Genomic DNA, 26,057 nt, shown 5'->3' on the forward strand with positions numbered 1-26,057 from the left:
AGAGTCCTTACAGACAGCGACAGGATTTGAACCCAGGGTCAGGGGGAGAAAGTACAGACAGCGACAGGAATTGAACCCAGGGTCAGGGGGAGAACGTACAGACAGCGACAGGAACTGAACCCAGGGTCGGGGGAGAAAGTACAGACAGCGACAGGAACTGAACCCAGGGTCAGGGGGAGAATGTACAGACAGCGACAGGAATTGAACCCAGGGTCGGGGGAGAATGTACAGACAGCGACAGGAATTGAACCCAGGGTCGGGGGGGGAATGTACAGACAGCGACAGGAATTGAACCCAGGGTCAGGGGGAGAATGTACAGACAGCGACAGGAACTGAACCCAGGGTCGGGGGGAGAATGTACAGACAGCGACAGGAACTGAACCCAGGGTCGGGGGGAGAATGTACAGACAGCGACAGGAATTGAACCCAGGGTCGGGGGGAGAATGTACAGACAGCGACAGGAATTGAACCCAGGGTCAGGGGGAGAACGTACAGACAGCGACAGGAATTGAACCCAGGGTCGGGGGGGAATGTACAGACAGCGACAGGAACTGAAACCAGGGTCAGGGGGAGAATGTACAGACAGCGACAGGAATTGAACCCAGGGTCGGGGGGAGAATGTACAGACAGCGACAGGAACTGAACCCAGGGTCGGGGGGAGAATGTACAGACAGCGACAGGAACTGAACCCAGGGTCAGGGGGAGAATGTACAGACAGCGACAGGAACTGAACCCAGGGTCGGGGGGAGAATGTACAGACAGCGACAGGAACTGAACCCAGGGTCGGGGGGAGAATGTACAGACAGCGACAGGAATTGAACCCAGGGTCGGGGGGAGAACGTACAGACAGCGACAGGAACTGAACCCAGGGTCGGGGGAGAATGTACAGACAGCGACAGGATTTGAACCCAGGGTCGGGGGAGAATGTACAGACAGCGACAGGAATTTAACCCAGGGTCGGGGGGAGAACGTACAGACAGCGACAGGAACTGAACCCATGGTCGGGGGGAGAATGTACAGACAGCGACAGGAACTGAACCCAGGGTCGGGGGGAGAACGTACAGACAGCGACAGGAACTGAACCCAGGGTCGGGGGGAGAATGTACAGACAGCGACAGGAATTGAACCCAGGGTCGGGGGGAGAATGTACAGACAGCGACAGGAATTGAACCCAGGGTCGGGGGGGAATGTACAGACAGCGACAGGAACTGAACCCAGGGTCAGGGGGAACGTACAGACAGCGACAGGAATTGAACCCAGGGTCGGGGGGAGAACGTACAGACAGCGACAGGAACTGAACCCAGGGTTGGGGGGAGAACGTACAGACAGCGACAGGAACTGAACCCAGGTTTGCTACCGCTGTAATAGTGTTACTCTAACTGCCGTGGTACTGTGCCGTCCTGGGATGTTGCTGGGACTCGAGGGACTGAGGTCGGGCAGGTCAGGACTTTTATTCTTTGCGCATTGGAGACCTCACAGGTCACCCTTCGATGTGCGATGTACGGGGGTCTCAAGAGGCCGGCAAGGCTTCAGGACGTCGGTCAGTGATGATAACTCTGATTCTCAAAGGGCTGCAGGCTCGGACAGCCCCATCGTGGACAAAACCCTCATCTTCAAGAGGTGGTGCCTGAAGAAGACACCTTCACCCTCAGGGACGTGCCCTCTTCTCGTTACCACCATCGGGGAGGGGCTCCAGGAGCCCGGAGACCCAAACTCAATGAATCAGAAGCAGCCTCTTCCCCTCCACCATCATGTTTCTGAACGGTCCGTGAACACCGACTTCTTAGTCCTTTCTTTTGCCCTATTCAATTACTTCTGTAATTGATCGTGATTTTTATGTCTGCTGCCACAAAACAACAATTTTAACATCAGATAAGGCAGTGACAATGAACCTGATTCTGACCACGAGGGCATAGATGGGGGCAACGTGCAGAGTCTATTCTCCAGGGTTGGGGAATAATCGAGGGCCCCCCCCCACCCCAGACACTCTCTCTTCTCCCCTCTCCCATCAGGCAGAAAATGCTACCACCAGGCTCAAGAAATATAAACATAGAACATCACAGCTCTGGACAAGTCACCTCGCCCACGATGTCCTGATCTTGATGCCAAATTATATCAAATGCCCTCCTCCTGTATATCAACGACACCCTCCAATAGTCTCACATTAAACTCGATACCCTCCAAAAGTCTCACATTAAACTGTACCAAACTGCCTGCTTGCACTGTGGCCCCTGGGAACCCGGAAAGGGCAAGATGAGGGAACACACACCAATCCTCATAGAGGGGTCAGAAGTGGAGAGAGTGAGCAGTTTCAAGTCCCTGGATGTCAAGATCTCTGAGGATCTAACCTGGTCCCAACATATCAATGCAACTATAAAGAAGCTATATTTCATTAGGAGTTTGAAGAGATTTGGTTTGTCATCTAAAATGCTCGAAAACTTCTATAGATGTACTGAGGAGAACTATCTAACTGGCTGCATTACCTCTGGTGTGGGGAGGCTACTGCACAGGATTAAAGTAAGCTGCAGAGAGCTGTAGACTTAGTCGGTTCCATCATGGACACCGGCTTCCATAGTGTCCAAGACATCTTCAAGGAGCAATGCCTCAAAAAGGCAGCACCCATTAAGGACCCTCGCCACCCAGGACATGTGCTCTGCTCCTTGTTATCGTCAGGTAGGAGGTACAGGAGCCTGAAGGCACACACTCAGCGATTCAGAAACAGCTTCCTCCCCTCTGCCATCTGATTCCTAAATGGACATTGAACCTATGAACACTGCCTCACTACTTTTTTATTTCTAATTTTACACCACTAATTTTATTTAACTACTTATGGATATATACAATTCACATTCTTTTCTATTATTATGTATTGTAATGTTCTGCTGCGGCAAGGACAACAACCATATGCCAGTGATATTAAGCCTAATTCTGATCCTGATTACAGGAATCTAAAGCTCTCTGCATAAAAATAACTTCTTCCCCCCCCCGCCCAACCTTAAAGCAGATCCTTTGGTGTTTGACATCTCTACCCTGAGGAAAGGATTCTAACTGTCTCTGTCTTTCATAATTTAAAAAATCTCCATGTCTCCCTTCAGCCTTTGACACTCTAGGAAGAACAACCCAAGTTTGCCCCACCTCTCCTTCTTGCTCGTACCCTCTGATCCATTTGAACCTCTTCTGCACCCCTCCAAAGCCTTCACATCCTTTCTACTATAGAGAGACTAGAACTCCAAGTGTGGTCTGACAAAAGGTTTATTTGGCCTCAACGTGACTTCCTTACTGTTATACACTGCACCCCCCCCAATGAAGGGAAGCATTTTATCCGCCACCTTTACCACCTTATCCCACTTGCATCGCCGCTTTCAGTCAACTATGGATGTGGGCTACAAGATTCTGCTGCACCTCAGTGCGATGAAGGGGTCTACCATTAACTGTGTACCTTTCATTTGACCTCTCAAAGTGCGACGCCTCACACTCACCCGGATTAAAGTCCATCTGCCCCTCTCTGTAACTGGTGTACTTCCCGCTGTGTCCTTCGTTAGTCCCTTACGCAGTCCGCAGCACCAATCTGGGTCCATTCCACAAACTTGCTGATCCACCCACCTACACTTTCATCCAGATCACTGGTGAACGTGTGAACATCAGGGGTATCAACACCAATCCTTGCAAAACCGTAAGGCATAGGAGTAGAGTTAGGCCATTTGGCCCATCGAGTCTGCTACACCATTTAATGATCCTTTTTATCTTAAGGTTGTCATAGCCTGGGGCTGGTGGTGAGGATAAGCTCCCACTACCTATAAAGTGCTCCCAATGGCGTGTGACTCTAACAGCCTCTGACAGCCAAGTCCAACTCTTGGCCTTCACGTCTGGTTTAGCTACGAGACCCGGCGGAACTGTTTCTACTGACAAGAGAAGGGGCAAAGGCGGACCACTGGCACCTCAAAACCAGTCGCTTCGAGCAGGTGGGGCTCGTCGGCCTTGGATGGCAGCCCGACTAGGAGAAGGAAAACTCTGATTTAAAACCTCTGCTGCCTTGTGGCCACACCCACCCATGGGAACAGCTTCAGGAGTAAACCCCGAGGAAGAAATCCAGAGCCCGGGTCCCTGAGACAGTTTGATGTTGTTTACAACTTCACTCTGGCAACCTCTGTGACGACACTGGTGCCAAGCTGTATCGGCACTTGCCCTTCCCTTGGACTACATCAGTGACGTGGAGAGGGGGAACCCGCTGCATGGGCAACAGCCGGTTCTTCAAATCTTCCCACCCAGGCTTGTGCCCTGCAGAGGACACAGTCCACCAGAGGCACAAACCCATGATCCCCTGGGATCGACGGCTGCCTGCTACTATAACAACACCACTGGTCACAGACCTCCAGCCAAACTAACACCCTCTCATCCCCACTCCTTGTCTTCAATGGATGAGACAGTTCCGAATCTAAACTTGCAATTCACCCTGGACCCATGCACCTTTACCTCCTGAGTCAACCTACCGTGAAGGGCTTATAAGACTATTGACGGACCTCTTGCATGATAAAGATGGACTCTTGACATTACAATCTATCTTGTTGTGGCCTGGCAGCAAACTGTGGGCCGGAACCTCCCCTGGAACGGCAATGCTGTATTCAGCAGTCCATTTTCATGTTTTCTACCTCGTCGGTCAGTCTGGACAGCCAGCAAACAGAAGCTTCTCACTGTATCTTGTGAATGCAGGGGGCAAGTGCCAAGGGCACGTTCCAGAACACAGGGCACTGCACTTAAACCCAGCACAGCCCAGAGGGTAGGACAGTACAGCACCGGAACAGCCCCTCGGCCTGCTGTGTCTGTGCTGACCCATGTCCCTCTGAAACTTTGCTACCGTGATGGAAAGCACTGAGGGGGTGGAGTGGCGGAGGAGGAGCAAGTGTCGTGGGATGCAGGGGGGGTGGGCACAGACGGGTCGGGGGAGGGCGCAGAGCGGGGCAGAGTGGAGTTGAGCGTCGAGGGGGTAGGACATTGAGGCAGGGCGGGGTGGGATGTTGAGGGGGGAATGATGGGGGGGGGAAGAGTCGGGAGGAAGTGATGAGGGGATGTGCAGACGGGGACTGACCCGAGAGATGAGGAGAACGTGTAAAGGGGTGGACGGCAGTGTGAAGGGGTACAGCACCCACCTTTGTGCTCGGCTGCTGCTGTGGCCTCCGACCTCATGGCTGCTCCGACAAAGACCCCGTGATTCCAGTTAAAGGCCTCGTACACCAGGGGGACACCTGCTCAAGAGGGTGCCGGGGGGGGCGGGGGAGGTGGAGGTCAATATCAGACACAGCAAGCAGACCCACATGTACCCATCACCCAGCACACACCTGTAAGGCTCCCACCCACTGCGCGCAGTCACCACCTCTCCTATAAACTCCACCACCTCCGTCACCCCTCCCATAAATTCCACCACCTCCGTCACCCCTCCCATAAACTCCACCGTCTCCGTTACCCCTCCTATAAACTCCACCACCTCCATCACACCTCCAATAAAATCCCACACCTCCGTCACCTCTCCTATAAACTCCACTGTCTCCGTCACCACTCCCATAAACTCCACCGTCTCCGTTACCCCTCCTATAAACTCCACCACCTCCGTCACCCCTCCTATAAACTCCAACATCTCCATCACACCTCCAATAAAATCCCACACCTCCGTCACCCCTCCCATAATCTCCACCGTCTCCATCACCCCTCCCATAAACTCCACCATCTCCGTCACCCCTCCCATAAACTCCACCACCTCCGTCACCCCTCCAATAAAATCCCACACCTCCGTCACCCCTCCTATAAACTCCACCACCTCCGTCACCCCTCCCATAAACTCCACCATCTCCATTACCCCTCCTATAAACTCCACCGTCTCCGTCACCCCTCCCATAAACTCCAACATCTCCGTCACCCCTCCTATAAACTCCACCACCTCCGTCACCCCCCCATCAACTCCACCATCTCCATCACCCCTCCTATAAACACCACCGTCTCCGTCACCCCTCCTATAAACTCCACCACCTCCATCACCCGTCCCATAAACTCCACCATCTCCGTAACCCCTCCTATAAACTCCACAACCTCCGTCACCCCTCCCATAAACTCCACCACCTCCGTCACCCCTCCAATAAAATCCCACACCTCCGTCACCCCTCCTATAAACTCCACCACCTCCGTCACCCCTCCCATAAACTCCACCATCTCCATTACCCCTCCTATAAACTCTACCATCTCCGTCACCCCTCCTATAAACTCCACCGTCTCCGTCACCCCTCCCATAAACTCCACATCCGTCACCCCTCCTATAAACTCCAGCGTATCCGTCACCCCTCCCATAAACACCACCTTCTCCGTCACCCCTCCCATAAACTCCACCGTCTCCGTCACCCCTCCTATAAACTCCACGACTGTCACCCCTCCTATAAACTCCACCGTCTCTGTCATCGCTCCTATAAACTCCAGCGTCTCCGTCACCCCTCCCATAAACCACCATCTCTGTCACCCCTCCCATAAACTCCACCATCTCCGCCACCCCTCCTACAAACTCCACCCCCTCTGTCACCCCTCCCATAAACTCCACCATCTCCGTCACCCCTCCCATAAACTCTGCCGTCTCCGTAACCCCTCCCATAAACTCCACCATCTCTGTCACCCCTCCCATAAACTCCACCATCTCCGTCACCCCTCCCATAAACTCCACCCCCTCCGTCACCCCTCCCATAAACTCCACCCCCTCCGTCACCCCTCCTATAAACACCACCGTCTCCGTCACCCCTCCCATAAACTCCACCATCTCCGTCACCCCTCCTACAAAGTCCACCCCCTCCGTCACCCATCCTATAAACTCCACCTCCTCCGTCACCCCTCCCATAAACCACCATCTCCGTTCCCCTCCCATAAACCACCATCTCCGTAACCCCTCCCATAAACTCCACCCCCTCCGTCAGCCCTCCCATAAACTCCACCCCCTCCGTCACCCCTCCCATAAACTCCACCGTCTCCGTCACCCCTCCCATAAACTCCACCCCCTCCGTCAGCCCTCCCATAAACTCCACCCCCTCCGTCACCCCTCCCATAAACTCCAACGTCTCCGTCACCCCTCCTATAAACTGCATCTCCGTCACCCCTCCCATAAACTCCACCGTCTCCGTCACCCCTCCCATAAACTCCAACGTCTCCGTCAACCCTCCTATAAACTGCATCTCCGTCACCCCTCCCATAAACTCCACCGTCTCCGTCACCCCTCCCATAAACTCCAACGTCTCCGTCAACCCTCCTATAAACTGCATCTCCGTCACCCCTCCCATAAACTCCACTGTCTCCGTCACCCCTCCTATAAACTCCACAACCTCCGTCACCCCTCCCATAAACTCCACCGTCTCCGTCACCCCTCCCATAAACTCCAACGTCTCCGTCAACCCTCCTATAAACTCCACCATCTCCATCACCCCTCCCATAAACTCCACCGTCTCCGTCACCCCTCCCATAAACTCCAACGTCTCCGTCAACCCTCCTATAAACTGCATCTCCGTCACCCCTCCCATAAACTCCACCGTCTCCGTCACCCCTCCTATAAACACCACCGTCTCCGTCACCGCTCCCATAAACTCCACCGTCTCCATCACCCCTCCCATAAACTCCACCATCTCCGTAACCCCTCCTATAAACACCACCGTCTCCGTCACCGCTCCCATAAACTCCACCATCTCCATCACCCCTCCCATAAACTCCACCGTCTCCGTCACCCCTCCCATAAACTCCAACGTCTCCGTCAACCCTCCTATAAACTGCATCTCCGTCACCCCTCCCATAAACTCCACCGTCTCCGTCACCACTCCCATAAACTCCAACGTCTCCGTCACCCCTCCCATAAACTCCACCACCTCCGTCACCCCTCCTATAAACTCCACCACCTCCGTCACCCCCCCATCAACTCCACCCTCTCCATCACCCCTCCTATAAACACCACCGTCTCCGTCACCGCTCCCATAAACTCCACCGTCTCCATCACCCGTCCCATAAACTCCACCATCTCCGTAACCCCTCCCATAAACTCTACCATCTCCGTCACCCCTCCTATAAACTCCACCGTCTCCGTCACCCCTCCCATAAACTCCACATCCGTCACCCCTCCTATAAACTCCAGCGTATGCGTCACCCCTCCCATAAACACCACCTTCTCCGTCACCCCTCCCATAAACTCCACCGTCTCCGTCACCCCTTCTATAAACTCCACCGTCTCTGTCATCGCTCCTATAAACTCCAGCGTCTCCGTCACCCCTCCCATAAACCACCATCTCTGTCACCCCTCCCATAAACTCCACCATCTCCGCCACCCCTCCTACAAACTCCACCCCCTCTGTCACCCCTCCCATAAACTCCACCATCTCCGTCACCCCTCCCATAAACTCTGCCGTCTCCGTAACCCCTCCCATAAACTCCACCATCTCTGTCACCCCTCCCATAAACTCCACAATCTCCGTCACCCCTCCTACAAAGTCCACCCCCTCCGTCACCCATCCTATGAACTCCACCTCCTCCGTCACCCCTCCCATAAACCACCATCTCCGTTCCCGTCCCATAAACCACCGTCTCCGTCACCCCTCCCATAAACTCCACCGTCTCCGTCACCCCTCCCATAAACTCCAACGTCTCCGTCAACCCTCCTATAAACTGCATCTCCGTCACCCCTCCCATAAACTCCACCGTCTCCGTCACCCCTCCCATAAACTCCAACGTCTCCGTCAACCCTCCTATAAACTCCACCGTCGCCGTCACCCCTCCCATAAACTCCACCACCTCCGTCACCCCTCCTATAAACTCCACCTCCTCCGTCACCCCTCCCATAAACTCCACCGTCTCCGTCACCCCTCCCATAAACTCCACCACCTCCGTCACCCCTCCTATAAACTCCACCGTCGCCGTCACCCCTCCCATAAACTCCACCATCTCCGTCACCCCTCCCATAAATTCCACCACCTCCGTCACTCCCCCTATTAACTCCACCATCTCCGTTCACCCCTCCTATAAACTCCACCTCCGTCACCCCTCCCATAAACTCCACCTCCGTCACCCCTCCCATAAACTCCACCATCTCCGTCACCCCTCCCATAACTCCACCGTCTCCGTCACCCCTCGCATAAACCACCGTCACCGTCACCCCTCCCATAAACTTCACCCCATCCGTCACCCCTCCCATAAACTCCACCATCTCTGTCACCCCTCCCATATAACTCTAACATCTCCGTAACCCCTCCCATAAACTCCACCAGCTCCGTCACCCCTCCTATAAAATCCGTCGCCGTCACCCCTTACATAAACTCCACCCTCTCCGTCACCCCTCCTATAAACACCACCGTCTCCGTCACCCCTCCCATAAACTCCACATCCGTCACCCCTCCTATAAACTCCACCGTCTCCATCACCCCTCCCATAAACCACCATCTCCGTCACCCTCCCATAAACACCACCGTCTCCGTCACCCCTCCTATAAACTCCACCGAATGCATCACCCCTCCCATAAACACCACCTTCTCCGTCACCCCTCCCATAAACTCCACCACCTCCGTCACCCCTCCTATAAACTCCACCGTCGCCGTTACCCCCCCTATAAACTCCACCGTCGCCGTCACCCCTCCCATAAACTCCACAGTCTCCGTCACCCCTCCTATAAACTCCACCGTCGCCGTCACCCCTCCCATAAATACCACCTTCTCCGTCACCTCTCCTATAAACTCCACCACCTCCGTCACCCCTCCTATAAACTCCACCGTCGCCGTCACCTCTCCTATCAACTCCACCGTCGCCGTTACCCCCCCTATAAACTCCACCGTCTCCGTCACCCCTCCCATAAACTCCACAGTCTCCGTCACCCCTCCTATAAACTCCACCGTCGCCGTCACCCCCCCATAAACTCCACCGTCTCCGCCACCCCTCCCATGAACTCTACCGTCTCCGTCACCCCTCCTATAAACTCCACCTCCTCCGTCACCCCTCCCATAAACACCACCTTCTCCGTCACCCCTCCCATAAACTCCACAGTCTCCGTCACCCCTCCTATAAACTCCACCGTCGCCGTCACCCCCCCATAAACTCCACCGTCTCCGCCACCCCTCCCATAAACTCCACCCTCTCCGTCACCCCTCCTATAAACTGCATCTCCGTCACCCCTCCCATAAACTCCACAGTCTCCGTCACCCCTCCTATAAACTCCACCTCCTCCGTCACCCCTCCCATAAACATCACCTTCTCCGTCACCCCTCCCATAAACTCCACAGTCTCCGTCACCCCTCCTATAAACTCCACCGTCGCCGTCACCCCCCCATAAACTCCACCGTCTCCGCCACCCCTCCCATAAACTCCAACGTCTCCGTCACCCCTCCTATAAACTGCATCTCCGTCACCCCTCCCATAAACTCCACCGTCTCCGCCACCCCTCCCATGAACTCTACCGTCTCCGCCACCCCTCCCATGAACTCTACCGTCTCCGTCACCCCTCCTATAAACTCCACCTCCTCCGTCACCCCTCCCATAAACTCCACCGTCTCCGTCACCCCTCCCATAAACTCCACCACCTCCGTCACCCCTCCTATAAACTCCACCGTCGCCGTCACCCCTCGCATAAACTCCACCACCTCCGTCACCGCCCCCATAAACCACCATCTCCATCACCCCTCCTATAAACTCCACCCTCTCCGTCACCCCTCCCATAAACCACCATCTCCGTCACCCCTCCCATAAACTTCACCACCTCCGTCATCCCTCCCATAAACTCCACCGTCTCCGTCACCCCTCCTATAAACTCCACCGTCTCCGTCACCCCTCCCATAAACCACCATCTCCGTCACCCCTCCCATAAACTTCACCACCTCCGTCATCCCTCCTATAAACTCTATCTCCGTCACCCCTCCCATAAACTCCACCGTCTCTGTCACCCCTCCTATAAACTCCACCTCCTCCGTCACCCCTCCCATAAAGTCCACCGTCTCCGTCACCCCCCCTATTAACTCCACCATCTCCGTCACCCCTCCTATAAACTCCACTGTCTCCATCACACCTCTCATAAACTCCACCCTCTCCATCACCCCTCGTATAAACTCCACTGTCCCCGTCACCCCTCCCATAAACTCCACAGTCTCCGTCACCCCTCCTATAAACTCCACCACCTCCGTCACCCCTCCAATAAACTCCACCATCTCCGTCACCCCTCCCATAAACTCCACCGTCTCTGTCACCCCTCCCATAAACTCCACCATCTCCGTCACCCCTCCCATAAACTCTGCCGTCTCCGTAACCCCTCCCATAAACTCCACCATCTCTGTCACCCCTCCCATAAACTCCACCATCTCCGTCACCCCTCCTACAAAGTCCACCCCCTCCGTCACCCATCCTATGAACTCCACCTCCTCCGTCACCCCTCCCATAAACCACCATCTCCGTTCCCGTCCCATAAACCACCGTCTCCGTCACCCCTCCCATAAACTCCACCGTCTCCGTCACCCCTCCCATAAACTCCAACGTCTCCGTCAACCCTCCTATAAACTGCATCTCCGTCACCCCTCCCATAAACTCCACCGTCTCCGTCACCCCTCCCATAAACTCCAACGTCTCCGTCAACCCTCCTATAAACTCCACCGTCGCCGTCACCCCTCCCATAAACTCCACCACCTCCGTCACCCCTCCTATAAACTCCACCTCCTCCGTCACCCCTCCCATAAACTCCACCGTCTCCGTCACCCCTCCCATAAACTCCACCACCTCCGTCACCCCTCCTATAAACTCCACCGTCGCCGTCACCCCTCCCATAAACTCCACCATCTCCGTCACCCCTCCCATAAATTCCACCACCTCCGTCACTCCCCCTATTAACTCCACCATCTCCGTTCACCCCTCCTATAAACTCCACCTCCGTCACCCCTCCCATAAACTCCACCTCCGTCACCCCTCCCATAAACTCCACCATCTCCGTCACCCCTCCCATAACTCCACCGTCTCCGTCACCCCTCGCATAAACCACCGTCACCGTCACCCCTCCCATAAACTTCACCCCATCCGTCACCCCTCCCATAAACTCCACCATCTCTGTCACCCCTCCCATATAACTCTAACATCTCCGTAACCCCTCCCATAAACTCCACCAGCTCCGTCACCCCTCCTATAAAATCCGTCGCCGTCACCCCTTACATAAACTCCACCCTCTCCGTCACCCCTCCTATAAACACCACCGTCTCCGTCACCCCTCCCATAAACTCCACATCCGTCACCCCTCCTATAAACTCCACCGTCTCCATCACCCCTCCCATAAACCACCATCTCCGTCACCCTCCCATAAACACCACCGTCTCCGTCACCCCTCCTATAAACTCCACCGTCTCCGTCACCCCTCCCATAAACACCACCTTCTCCGTCACCCCTCCCATAAACTCCACCACCTCCGTCACCCCTCCTATAAACTCCACCGTCGCCGTTACCCCCCCTATAAACTCCACCGTCGCCGTCACCCCTCCCATAAACTCCACAGTCTCCGTCACCCCTCCTATAAACTCCACCGTCGCCGTCACCCCTCCCATAAACACCACCTTCTCCGTCACCTCTCCTATAAACTCCACCACCTCCGTCACCCCTCCTATAAACTCCACCGTCGCCGTCACCTCTCCTATCAACTCCACCGTCGCCGTTACCCCCCCTATAAACTCCACCGTCTCCGTCACCCCTCCCATAAACTCCACAGTCTCCGTCACCCCTCCTATAAACTCCACCGTCGCCGTCACCCCCCCATAAACTCCACCGTCTCCGCCACCCCTCCCATGAACTCTACCGTCTCCGTCACCCCTCCTATAAACTCCACCTCCTCCGTCACCCCTCCCATAAACACCACCTTCTCCGTCACCCCTCCCATAAACTCCACAGTCTCCGTCACCCCTCCTATAAACTCCACCGTCGCCGTCACCCCCCCATAAACTCCACCGTCTCCGCCACCCCTCCCATAAACTCCACCCTCTCCGTCACCCCTCCTATAAACTGCATCTCCGTCACCCCTCCCATAAACTCCACAGTCTCCGTCACCCCTCCTATAAACTCCACCTCCTCCGTCACCCCTCCCATAAACACCACCTTCTCCGTCACCCCTCCCATAAACTCCACAGTCTCCGTCACCCCTCCTATAAACTCCACCGTCGCCGTCACCCCCCCATAAACTCCACCGTCTCCGCCACCCCTCCCATAAACTCCAACGTCTCCGTCACCCCTCCTATAAACTGCATCTCCGTCACCCCTCCCATAAACTCCACCGTCTCCGCCACCCCTCCCATGAACTCTACCGTCTCCGCCACCCCTCCCATGAACTCTACCGTCTCCGTCACCCCTCCTATAAACTCCACCTCCTCCGTCACCCCTCCCATAAACTCCACCGTCTCCGTCACCCCTCCCATAAACTCCACCACCTCCGTCACCCCTCCTATAAACTCCACCGTCGCCGTCACCCCTCGCATAAACTCCACCACCTCCGTCACCGCCCCCATAAACCACCATCTCCATCACCCCTCCTATAAACTCCACCCTCTCCGTCACCCCTCCCATAAACCACCATCTCCGTCACCCATCCCATAAACTTCACCACCTCCGTCATCCCTCCCATAAACTCCACCGTCTCCGTCACCCCTCCTATAAACTCCACCGTCTCCGTCACCCCTCCCATAAACCACCATCTCCGTCACCCCTCCCATAAACTTCACCACCTCCGTCATCCCTCCTATAAACTCTATCTCCGTCACCCCTCCCATAAACTCCACCGTCTCTGTCACCCCTCCTATAAACTCCACCTCCTCCGTCACCCCTCCCATAAAGTCCACCGTCTCCGTCACCCCCCCTATTAACTCCACCATCTCCGTCACCCCTCCTATAAACTCCACTGTCTCCATCACACCTCTCATAAACTCCACCCTCTCCATCACCCCTCGTATAAACTCCACTGTCCCCGTCACCCCTCCCATAAACTCCACAGTCTCCGTCACCCCTCCTATAAACTCCACCACCTCCGTCACCCCTCCAATAAACTCCACCATCTCCATGACCTCTCCTATAAACTCCTCCATCTCCGTGACCTCTCCTATAAACTCCACCTCCTCCGTCACCCCTCCTATAAACTCCACCTCCTCCGTCACCCCTCCCATAAACTCCACCGTCTCCGTCACCCCTCCCATAAACTCCACCACCTCCGTCACCCCTCCTATAAACTCCACCGTCGCCGTCACCCCTCCCATAAACTCCACCATCTCCGTCACCCCTCCCATAAATTCCACCACCTCCGTCACTCCCCCTATTAACTCCACCATCTCCGTTCACCCCTCCTATAAACTCCACCTCCGTCACCCCTCCCATAAACTCCACCATCTCCGTCACCCCTCCCATAAACTCCACCGTCTCTGTCACCCCTCCCATAAACTCCACCATCTCCGTCACCCCTCCCATAAACTCTGCCGTCTCCGTAACCCCTCCCATAAACTCCACCATCTCCGTCACCCCTCCTACAAAGTCCACCCCCTCCGTCACCCATCCTATGAACTCCACCTCCTCCGTCACCCCTCCCATAAACCACCATCTCCGTTCCCGTCCCATAAACCACCGTCTCCGTCACCCCTCCCATAAACTCCACCGTCTCCGTCACCCCTCCCATAAACTCCAACGTCTCCGTCAACCCTCCTATAAACTCCACCGTCGCCGTCACCCCTCCCATAAACTCCACCACCTCCGTCACCCCTCCTATAAACTCCACCTCCTCCGTCACCCCTCCCATAAACTCCACCGTCTCCGTCACCCCTCCCATAAACTCCACCACCTCCGTCACCCCTCCTATAAACTCCACCGTCGCCGTCACCCCTCCCATAAACTCCACCATCTCCGTCACCCCTCCCATAAATTCCACCACCTCCGTCACTCCCCCTATTAACTCCACCATCTCCGTTCACCCCTCCTATAAACTCCACCTCCGTCACCCCTCCCATAAACTCCACCTCCGTCACCCCTCCCATAAACTCCACCATCTCCGTCACCCCTCCCATAACTCCACCGTCTCCGTCACCCCTCGCATAAACCACCGTCACCGTCACCCCTCCCATAAACTTCACCCCATCCGTCACCCCTCCCATAAACTCCACCATCTCTGTCACCCCTCCCATATAACTCTAACATCTCCGTAACCCCTCCCATAAACTCCACAAGCTCCGTCACCCCTCCTATAAAATCCGTCGCCGTCACCCCTTACATAAACTCCACCCTCTCCGTCACCCCTCCTATAAACACCACCGTCTCCGTCACCCCTCCCATAAACTCCACATCCGTCACCCCTCCTATAAACTCCACCGTCTCCATCACCCCTCCCATAAACCACCATCTCCATCACCCTCCCATAAACACCACCGTCTCCGTCACCCCTCCTATAAACTCCACCGAATGCGTCACCCCTCCCATAAACACCACCTTCTCCGTCACCCCTCCCATAAACTCCACCACCTCCGTCACCCCTCCTATAAACTCCACCGTCGCCGTTACCCCCCCTATAAACTCCACCGTCGCCGTCACCCCTCCCATAAACTCCACAGTCTCCGTCACCCCTCCTATAAACTCCACCGTCGCCGTCACCCCTCCCATAAACACCACCTTCTCCGTCACCTCTCCTATAAACTCCACCACCTCCGTCACCCCTCCTATAAACTCCACCGTCGCCGTCACCTCTCCTATCAACTCCACCGTCGCCGTTACCCCCCCTATAAACTCCACCGTCTCCGTCACCCCTCCCATAAACTCCACAGTCTCCGTCACCCCTCCTATAAACTCCACCGTCGCCGTCACCCCCCCATAAACTCCACCGTCTCCGCCACCCCTCCCATGAACTCTACCGTCTCCGTCACCCCTCCTATAAACTCCACCTCCTCCGTCACCCCTCCCATAAACACCACCTTCTCCGTCACCCCTCCCATAAACTCCACAGTCTCCGTCACCCCTCCTATAAACTCCACCGTCGCCGTCACCCCCCCATAAACTCCACCGTCTCCGCCACCCCTCCCATAAACTCCACCCTCTCCGTCACCCCTCCTATAAACTGCATCTCCGTCACCCCTCCCATAAACTCCACAGTCTCCGTTACCCCTCCTATAAACTCCACCTCCTCCGTCACCCCTCCCATAAACACCACCTTCTCCGTCACCCCTCCCATAAACTCCACAGACTCCGTCACCCCGCCTATCAACTCCACCGTCGCCGTCACCCCCCCATAAACTCCACCGTCTCCGCCACCCCTCCCATAAACTCCAACGTCTCCGTCACCCCTCCTATAAACTGCATCTCCGTCACCCCTCCCATAAACTCCACCGTCTCCGCCACCCCTCCCATGAACTCTACCGTCTCCGCCACCCCTCCCATGAACTCTACCGTCTCCGTCACCCCTCCTATAAACTCCACCTCCTCCGTCACCCCTCCCATAAACTCCACCGTCTCCGTCACCCCTCCCATAAACTCCACCACCTCCGTCACCCCTCCTATAAACTCCACCGTCGCCGTCACCCCTCGCATAAACTCCACCACCTCCGTCACTGCCCCCATAAACCACCATCTCCATCACCCCTCCTATAAACTCCACCCTCTCCGTCACCCCTCCCATAAACCACCATCTCCGTCACCCCTCCCATAAACTTCACCACCTCCGTCTTCCCTCCCATAAACTCCACCGTCTCCGTCACCCCTCCTATAAACTCCACCGTCTCCGTCACCCCTCCCATAAACCACCATCTCCGTCACCCCTCCCATAAACTTCACCACCTCCGTCATCCCTCCTATAAACTCTATCTCCGTCACCCCTCCCATAAACTCCACCGTCTCTGTCACCCCTCCTATAAACTCCACCTCCTCCGTCACCCCTCCCATAAAGTCCACCGTCTCCGTCACCCCCCCTATTAACTCCACCATCTCCGTCACCCCTCCTATAAACTCCACTGTCTCCATCACACCTCTCATAAACTCCACCCTCTCCATCACCCCTCGTATAAACTCCACTGTCCCCGTCACCCCTCCCATAAACTCCACAGTCTCCGTCACCCCTCCTATAAACTCCACCACCTCCGTCACCCCTCCAATAAACTCCACCATCTCCATGACCTCTCCTATAAACTCCTCCATCTCCGTGACCTCTCCTATAAACTCCACCTCCTCCGTCACCCCTCCTATAAACTCCACCTCCTCCGTCACCCCTCCCATAAACTCCACCGTCTCCGTCACCCCTCCCATAAACTCCACCACCTCCGTCACCCCTCCTATAAACTCCACCGTCGCCGTCACCCCTCCCATAAACTCCACCATCTCCGTCACCGCTCCCATAAATTCCACCACCTCCGTCACTCCCCCTATTAACTCCACCATCTCCGTTCACCCCTCCTATAAACTCCACCTCCGTCACCCCTCCCATAAACTCCACCATCTCCGTCACCCCTCCCATAAACTCCACCGTCTCTGTCACCCCTCCTATAAACTCCACCGTCTCCGTCACCCCTCCCATAAACTCCACAGTCTCCGTCACCCCTCCTATAAACTCCACCGTCGCCGTCACCCCCCCATAAACTCCACCGTCTCCGCCACCCCTCCCATGAACTCTACCGTCTCTGTCACCCCTCCTATAAACTCCACCTCCTCCGTCACCCCTCCCATAAACACCACCTTCTCCGTCACCCCTCCCATAAACTCCACAGTCTCCGTCACCCCTCCTATAAACTCCACCGTCGCCGTCACCCCCCCATAAACTCCACCGTCTCCGCCACCCCTCCCATAAACTCCACCCTCTCCGTCACCCCTCCTATAAACTGCATCTCCGTCACCCCTCCCATAAACTCCACAGTCTCCGTCACCCCTCCTATAAACTCCACCTCCTCCGTCACCCCTCCCATAAACACCACCTTCTCCGTCACCCCTCCCATAAACTCCACAGTCTCCGTCACCCCTCCTATAAACTCCACCGTCGCCGTCACCCCCCCATAAACTCCACCGTCTCCGCCACCCCTCCCATAAACTCCAACGTCTCCGTCACCCCTCCTATAAACTGCATCTCCGTCACCCCTCCCATAAACTCCACCGTCTCCGCCACCCCTCCCATGAACTCTACCGTCTCCGTCACCCCTCCTATAAACTCCACCTCCTCCGTCACCCCTCCCATAAACTCCACCGTCGCCGTCACCCCTCGCATAAACTCCACCACCTCCGTCACCCCTCCTATAAACTCCACCCTCTCCGTCACCCCTCCCATAAACCACCATCTCCGTCATCCCTCCCATAAACTCCACCGTCTCCGTCACCCCTCCTATAAACTCCACCCTCTCCGTCACCCCTCCCATAAACCACCATCTCCGTCATCCCTCCCATAAACTCCACCGTCTCCGTCACCCCTCCCATAAACTTCACCACCTCCGTCATCCCTCCTATAAACTTCACCACCTCCGTCATCCCTCCCATAAACTCCACCATCTCCGTCACCCCTCCCATAAACTTCACCACCTCCGTCATCCCTCCTATAAACTCCACCGTCTCCGTCACCCCTCCTATAAACTCTATCTCCGTCACCCCTCCCATAAAGTCCACCGTCTCCGTCACCCCCCCTATTAACTCCACCATCTCCGTCACCCCTCCTATAAACTCCACTGTCTCCATCACACCTCTCATAAACTCCACCCTCTCCATCACCCCTCGTATAAACTCCACTGTCCCCGTCACCCCTCCCATAAACTCCACAGTCTCCGTCACCCCTCCTATAAACTCCACCACCTCCGTCACCCCTCCAATAAACTCCACCATCTCCATGACCTCTCCTATAAACTCCTCCATCTCCGTGACCTCTCCTATAAACTCCACCTCCTCCGTCACCCCTCCTATAAACTCCACCTCCTCCGTCACCCCTCCCATAAACTCCACCGTCTCCGTCACCCCTCCCATAAACTCCACCACCTCCGTCACCCCTCCTATAAACTCCACCGTCGCCGTCACCCCTCCCATAAACTCCACCATCTCCGTCACCCCTCCCATAAATTCCACCACCTCCGTCACTCCCCCTATTAACTCCACCATCTCCGTTCACCCCTCCTATAAACTCCACCTCCGTCACCCCTCCCATAAACTCCACCATCTCCGTCACCCCTCCCATAACTCCACCGTCTCCGTCACCCCTCGCATAAACCACCGTCACCGTCACCCCTCCCATAAACTTCACCCCATCCGTCACCCCTCCCATAAACTCCACCATCTCTGTCACCCCTCCCATATAACTCTAACATCTCCGTCACCCCTCCCATAAACTCCACAGTCTCCGTCACCCCTCCTATAAACTCCACCGTCGCCGTCACCCCCCCATAAACTCCACCGTCTCCGCCACCCCTCCCATGAACTCTACCGTCTCCGTCACCCCTCCTATAAACTCCACCTCCTCCGTCACCCCTCCCATAAACACCACCTTCTCCGTCACCCCTCCCATAAACTCCACAGTCTCCGTCACCCCTCCTATAAACTCCACCGTCGCCGTCACCCCCCCATAAACTCCACCGTCTCCGCCACCCCTCCCATAAACTCCACCCTCTCCGTCACCCCTCCTATAAACTGCATCTCCGTCACCCCTCCCATAAACTCCACAGTCTCCGTCACCCCTCCTATAAACTCCACCTCCTCCGTCACCCCTCCCATAAACACCACCTTCTCCGTCACCCCTCCCATAAACTCCACAGTCTCCGTCACCCCTCCTATAAACTCCACCGTCCCCGTCACCCCCCCATAAACTCCACCGTCTCCGCCACCCCTCCCATAAACTCCAACGTCTCCGTCACCCCTCCTATAAACTGCATCTCCGTCACCCCTCCCATAAACTCCACCGTCTCCGCCACCCCTCCCATGAACTCTACCGTCTCCGCCACCCCTCCCATGAACTCTACCGTCTCCGTCACCCCTCCTATAAACTCCACCTCCTCCGTCACCCCTCCCATAAACACCACCTTCTCCGTCACCCCTCCCATAAACTCCAACGTCTCCGTCACCCCTCCTATAAACTGCATCTCCGTCACCCCTCCCATAAACTCCACCGTCTCCGCCACCCCTCCCATGAACTCTACCGTCTCCGTCACCCCTCCTATAAACTCCACCTCCTCCGTCACCCCTCCCATAAACTCCACCGTCTCCGTCACCCCTCCCATAAACTCCACAGTCTCCGTCACCCCTCCTATAAACTCCACCGTCGCCGTCACCCCTCCTATAAACTCCACCACCTCCGTCACCGCCCCCATAAACCACCATCTTCATCACCCCTCCTATAAACTCCACCCTCTCCGTCACCCCTCCCATAAACCACCATCTCCGTCACTCCCTCCCATAAACTTCACCACCTCCGTCATCCCTCCTATAAACTCCACCGTCTCCGTCACCCCTCCTATAAACTCTATCTCCGTCACCCCTCCCATAAACTCCACCGTCTCTGTCACCCCTCCTATAAACTCCACCTCCTCCGTCACCCCTCCCATAAAGTCCACCGTCTCCGTCACCCCCCCTATTAACTCCACCATCTCCATCACCCCCCCATTAACTCCACCATCTCCGTCACCCCTCCTATAAACTCCACTGTCTCCATCACACCTCTCATAAACTCCACCCTCTCCATCACCCCTCGTATAAACTCCACTGTCCCCGTCACCCCTCCCATAAACTCCACAGTCTCCGTCACCCCTCCTATAAACTCCACAGTCTCCGTCACCCCTCCAATAAACTCCACCATCTCCGTGACCTCTCCTATAAACTCCTCCATCTCCGTGACCTCTCCTATAAACTCCACCTCCTCCGTCACCCCTCCTATAAACTCCACCTCCTCCGTCACCCCTCCCATAAACTCCACCGTCTCCGTCACCCCTCCCATAAACTCCACCACCTCCGTCACCCCTCCTATAAACTCCACCGTCGCCGTCACCCCTCCCATAAACTCCACCATCTCCGTCACCCCTCCCATAAATTCCACCACCTCCGTCACTCCCCCTATTAACTCCACCATCTCCGTTCACCCCTCCTATAAACTCCACCTCCGTCACCCCTCCCATAAACTCCACCATCTCCGTCACCCCTCCCATAACTCCACCGTCTCCGTCACCCCTCGCATAAACCACCGTCACCGTCACCCCTCCCATAAACTTCACCCCATCCGTCACCCCTCCCATAAACTCCACCATCTCTGTCACCCCTCCCATATAACTCTAACATCTCCGTAACCCCTCCCATAAACTCCACCAGCTCCGTCACCCCTCCTATAAAATCCGTCGCCGTCACCCCTTACATAAACTCCACCCTCTCCGTCACCCCTCCTATAAACACCACCGTCTCCGTCACCCCTCCCATAAACTCCACATCCGTCACCCCTCCTATAAACTCCACCGTCTCCATCACCCCTCCCATAAACCACCATCTCCGTCACCCTCCCATAAACACCACCGTCTCCGTCACCCCTCCTATAAACTCCACCGAATGCGTCACCCCTCCCATAAACACCACCTTCTCCGTCACCCCTCCCATAAACTCCACAGTCTCCGTCACCTCTCCTATCAACTCCACCGTCGCCGTTACCCCCCCTATAAACTCCACCGTCTCCGTCACCCCTCCCATAAACTCCACAGTCTCCGTCACCCCTCCTATAAACTCCACCGTCGCCGTCACCCCCCCATAAACTCCACCGTCTCCGCCACCCCTCCCATGAACTCTACCGTCACCGTCACCCCTCCTATAAACTCCACCTCCTCCGTCACCCCTCCCATAAACACCACCTTCTCCGTCACCCCTCCCATAAACTCCACAGTCTCCGTCACCCCTCCTATAAACTCCACCGTCGCCGTCACCCCCCCATAAACTCCACCGTCTCCGCCACCCCTCCCATAAACTCCACCCTCTCCGTCACCCCTCCTATAAACTGCATCTCCGTCACCCCTCCCATAAACTCCACAGTCTCCGTCACCCCTCCTATAAACTCCACCTCCTCCGTCACCCCTCCCATAAACACCACCTTCTCCGTCACCCCTCCCATAAACTCCACAGTCTCCGTCACCCCTCCTATAAACTCCACCGTCGCCGTCACCCCCCCATAAACTCCACCGTCTCCGCCACCCCTCCCATAAACTCCAACGTCTCCGTCACCCCTCCTATAAACTGCATCTCCGTCACCCCTCCCATAAACTCCACCGTCTCCGCCACCCCTCCCATGAACTCTACCGTCTCCGCCACCCCTCCCATGAACTCTACCGTCCCGTCACCCCTCCTATAAACTCCACCTCCTCCGTCACCCCTCCCATAAACTCCACCGTCTCCGTCACCCCTCCCATAAACTCCACCACCTCCGTCACCCCTCCTATAAACTCCACCGTCGCCGTCACCCCTCGCATAAACTCCACCACCTCCGTCACCGCCCCCATAAACCACCATCTCCATCACCCCTCCTATAAACTCCACCGTCGCCGTCACCCCTCCCATAAACTCCACCACCTCCGTCACCGCCCCCATGAACCACCATCTCCGTCACCCCTCCCATAAACTCCAACTCCGTCACCCCTCCTATAAACTCCACCCTCTCCGTCACCCCTCCCATAAACCACCATCTCCGTCACCCCTCCTATAAACTCCACCGTCTCCGTCACCCCTCCCATAAACCACCATCTCCGTCACCCCTCCCATAAACTTCACCACCTCCGTCATCCCTCCTATAAACTCCACCGTCTCCGTCACCCCTCCTATAAACTCTATCTCCGTCACCCCTCCCATAAACTCCACCGTCTCCGTCACCCCTCCTATAAACTCTATCTCCGTCACCCCTCCCATAAACTCCACCGTCTCTGTCACCCCTCCTATAAACTCCACCTCCTCCGTCACCCCTCCCATAAAGTCCACCGTCTCCGTCACCCCCCCTATTAACTCCACCATCTCCATCACCCCCCCATTAACTCCACCATCTCCGTCACCCCTCCTATAAACTCCACCCTCTCCATCACCCCTCGTATAAACTCCACTGTCCCCGTCACCCCTCCCATAAACTCCACCTCCGTCACCCCTCCTATAAACTCCACCATCTCCGTCACCCCTCCAATAAACTCCACTGTCCCCGTCACCCCTCCCATAAAGTCCACCGTCTCCGTCACCCCCCCTATTAACTCCACCATCTCCATCACCCCCCCATTAACTCCACCATCTCCGTCACCCCTCCTATAAACTCCACTGTCTCCATCACACCTCTCATAAACTCCACCCTCTCCATCACCCCTCGTATAAACTCCACTGTCCCCGTCACCCCTCCTATAAACTCCACCTCCGTCACCCCTCCTATAAACTCCACCACCTCCGTCACCCCTCCCATAAACTCCACAGTCTCCGTCACCCCTCCTATAAACTCCACCATCTCCATGACCTCTCCTATAAACTCCTCCATCTCCGTGACCTCTCCTATAAACTCCACCTCCTCCGTCACCCCTCCTATAAACTCCACCTCCTCCGTCACCCCTCCCATAAACTCCACCGTCTCCGTCACCCCTCCCATAAACTCCACCACCTCCGTCACCCCTCCTATAAACTCCACCGTCGCCGTCACCCCTCCCATAAACTCCACCATCTCCGTCACCCCTCCCATAAATTCCACCACCTCCGTCACTCCCCCTATTAACTCCACCATCTCCGTTCACCCCTCCTATAAACTCCACCTCCGTCACCCCTCCCATAAACTCCACCATCTCCGTCACCCCTCCCATAACTCCACCGTCTCCGTCACCCCTCGCATAAACCACCGTCACCGTCACCCCTCCCATAAACTTCACCACATCCGTCACCCCTCCCATAAACTCCACCATCTCTGTCACCCCTCCCATATAACTCTAACATCTCCGTAACCCCTCCCATAAACTCCACCAGCTCCGTCACCCCTCCTATAAAATCCGTCGCCGTCACCCCTTACATAAACTCCACCCTCTCCGTCACCCCTCCTATAAACACCACCGTCTCCGTCACCCCTCCCATAAACTCCACATCCGTCACCCCTCCTATAAACTCCACCGTCTCCATCACCCCTCCCATAAACCACCATCTCCGTCACCCTCCCATAAACACCACCGTCTCCGTCACCCCTTCCATAAACTCCACCGAATGCGTCACCCCTCCCATAAACACCACCTTCTCCGTCACCCCTCCCATAAACTCCACCACCTCCGTCACCTCTCCTATCAACTCCACCGTCGCCGTTACCCCCCCTATAAACTCCACCGTCTCCGTCACCCCTCCCATAAACTCCACAGTCTCCGTCACCCCTCCTATAAACTCCACCGTCGCCGTCACCCCCCCATAAACTCCACCGTCTCCGCCACCCCTCCCATGAACTCTACCGTCTCCGTCACCCCTCCTATAAACTCCACCTCCTCCGTCACCCCTCCCATAAACACCACCTTCTCCGTCACCCCTCCCATAAACTCCACAGTCTCCGTCACCCCTCCTATAAACTCCACCGTCGCCGTCACCCCCCCATAAACTCCACCGTCTCCGCCACCCCTCCCATAAACTCCACCCTCTCCGTCACCCCTCCTATAAACTGCATCTCCGTCACCCCTCCCATAAACTCCACAGTCTCCGTCACCCCTCCTATAAACTCCACCACCTCCGTCACCCCTCCCATAAACACCACCTTCTCCGTCACCCCTCCCATAAACTCCACAGTCTCCGTCACCCCTCCTATAAACTCCACCGACGCCGTCACCCCACCATAAACTCCACCGTCTCCGCCACCCCTCCCATAAACTCCAACGTCTCCGTCACCCCTCCTATAAACTGCATCTCCGTCACCCCTCCCATAAACTCCACCGTCTCCGCCACCCCTCCCATGAACTCTACCGTCTCCGCCACCCCTCCCATGAACTCTACCGTCTCCGTCACCCCTCCTATAAACTCCACCTCCTCCGTCACCCCTCCCATAAACTCCACCGTCTCCGTCACCCCTCCCATAAACTCCAGCACCTCCGTCACCCCTCCTATAAACTCCACCACCTCCGTCACCCCTCCCATAAACTCCACCGTCTCCGTCACCCCTCCTATAAACTCCACCACCTCCGTCACCCCTCCTATAAACTCCACCGTCGCCGTCACCCCTCCTATAAACTCCACCACCTCCGTCACCCCTCGCATAAACTCCACCACCTCCGTCACCGCCCCCATAAACCACCATCTCCATCACCCCTCCTATAAACTCCACCCTCTCCGTCACCCCTCCCATAAACCACCATCTCCGTCACCCCTCCCATAAACTTCACCACCTCCGTCATCCCTCCCATAAACTCCACCGTCTCCGTCACCCCTCCTATAAACTCCACCGTCTCCGTCACCCCTCCCATAAACCACCATCTCCGTCACCCCTCCCATAAACTTCACCACCTCCGTCATCCCTCCTATAAACTCCACCGTCTCCGTCACCCCTCCTATAAACTCTATCTCCGTCACCCCTCCCATAAACTCCACCGTCTCTGTCACCCCTCCTATAAACTCCACCTCCTCCGTCACCCCTCCCATAAAGTCCACCGTCTCCGTCACCCCCCCTATTAACTCCACCATCTCCATCACCCCCCCATTAACTCCACCATCTCCGTCACCCCTCCTATAAACTCCACCCTCTCCATCACCCCTCGTATAAACTCCACTGTCCCCGTCACCCCTCCCATAAACTCCACCGTCTCCGTCACCCCTCCTATAAACTCCACCACCTCCGTCACCCCTCCTATAAACTCCACCGTCGCCGTCACCCCTCCCATAAACTCCACCATCTCCGTCACTCCCCCTATTAACTCCACCATCTCCGTTCACCCCTCCTATAAACTCCACCTCCGTCACCCCTCCCATAAACTCCACCATCTCCGTCACCCCTCCCATAACTCCACCGTCTCCGTCACCCCTCGCATAAACCACCGTCACCGTCACCCCTCCCATAAACTTCACCCCATCCGTCACCCCTCCCATAAACTCCACCATCTCTGTCACCC

At 56.1% G+C, this 26,057-nt stretch overlaps 1 protein-coding gene across 1 annotated transcript in view; it reads right to left on the reverse strand.

The window, feature by feature from the left end:
* The window catches only part of pck2 (phosphoenolpyruvate carboxykinase 2 (mitochondrial)), a 50,823-nt gene that overhangs the window by 978 nt on the left and 23,788 nt on the right, over positions 1–26,057 (reverse strand). The window contains exon 9 of the mRNA XM_063060122.1: positions 5,148–5,243. Coding sequence (XP_062916192.1) covers positions 5,148–5,243 — 96 coding nt within the window. The remainder of the gene's footprint in view (positions 1–5,147; positions 5,244–26,057) is intronic.

Source organism: Mobula hypostoma, chromosome 10 (assembly GCF_963921235.1).
Source record: "Mobula hypostoma chromosome 10, sMobHyp1.1, whole genome shotgun sequence".
NCBI lineage: Eukaryota > Metazoa > Chordata > Chondrichthyes > Myliobatiformes > Myliobatidae > Mobula > Mobula hypostoma.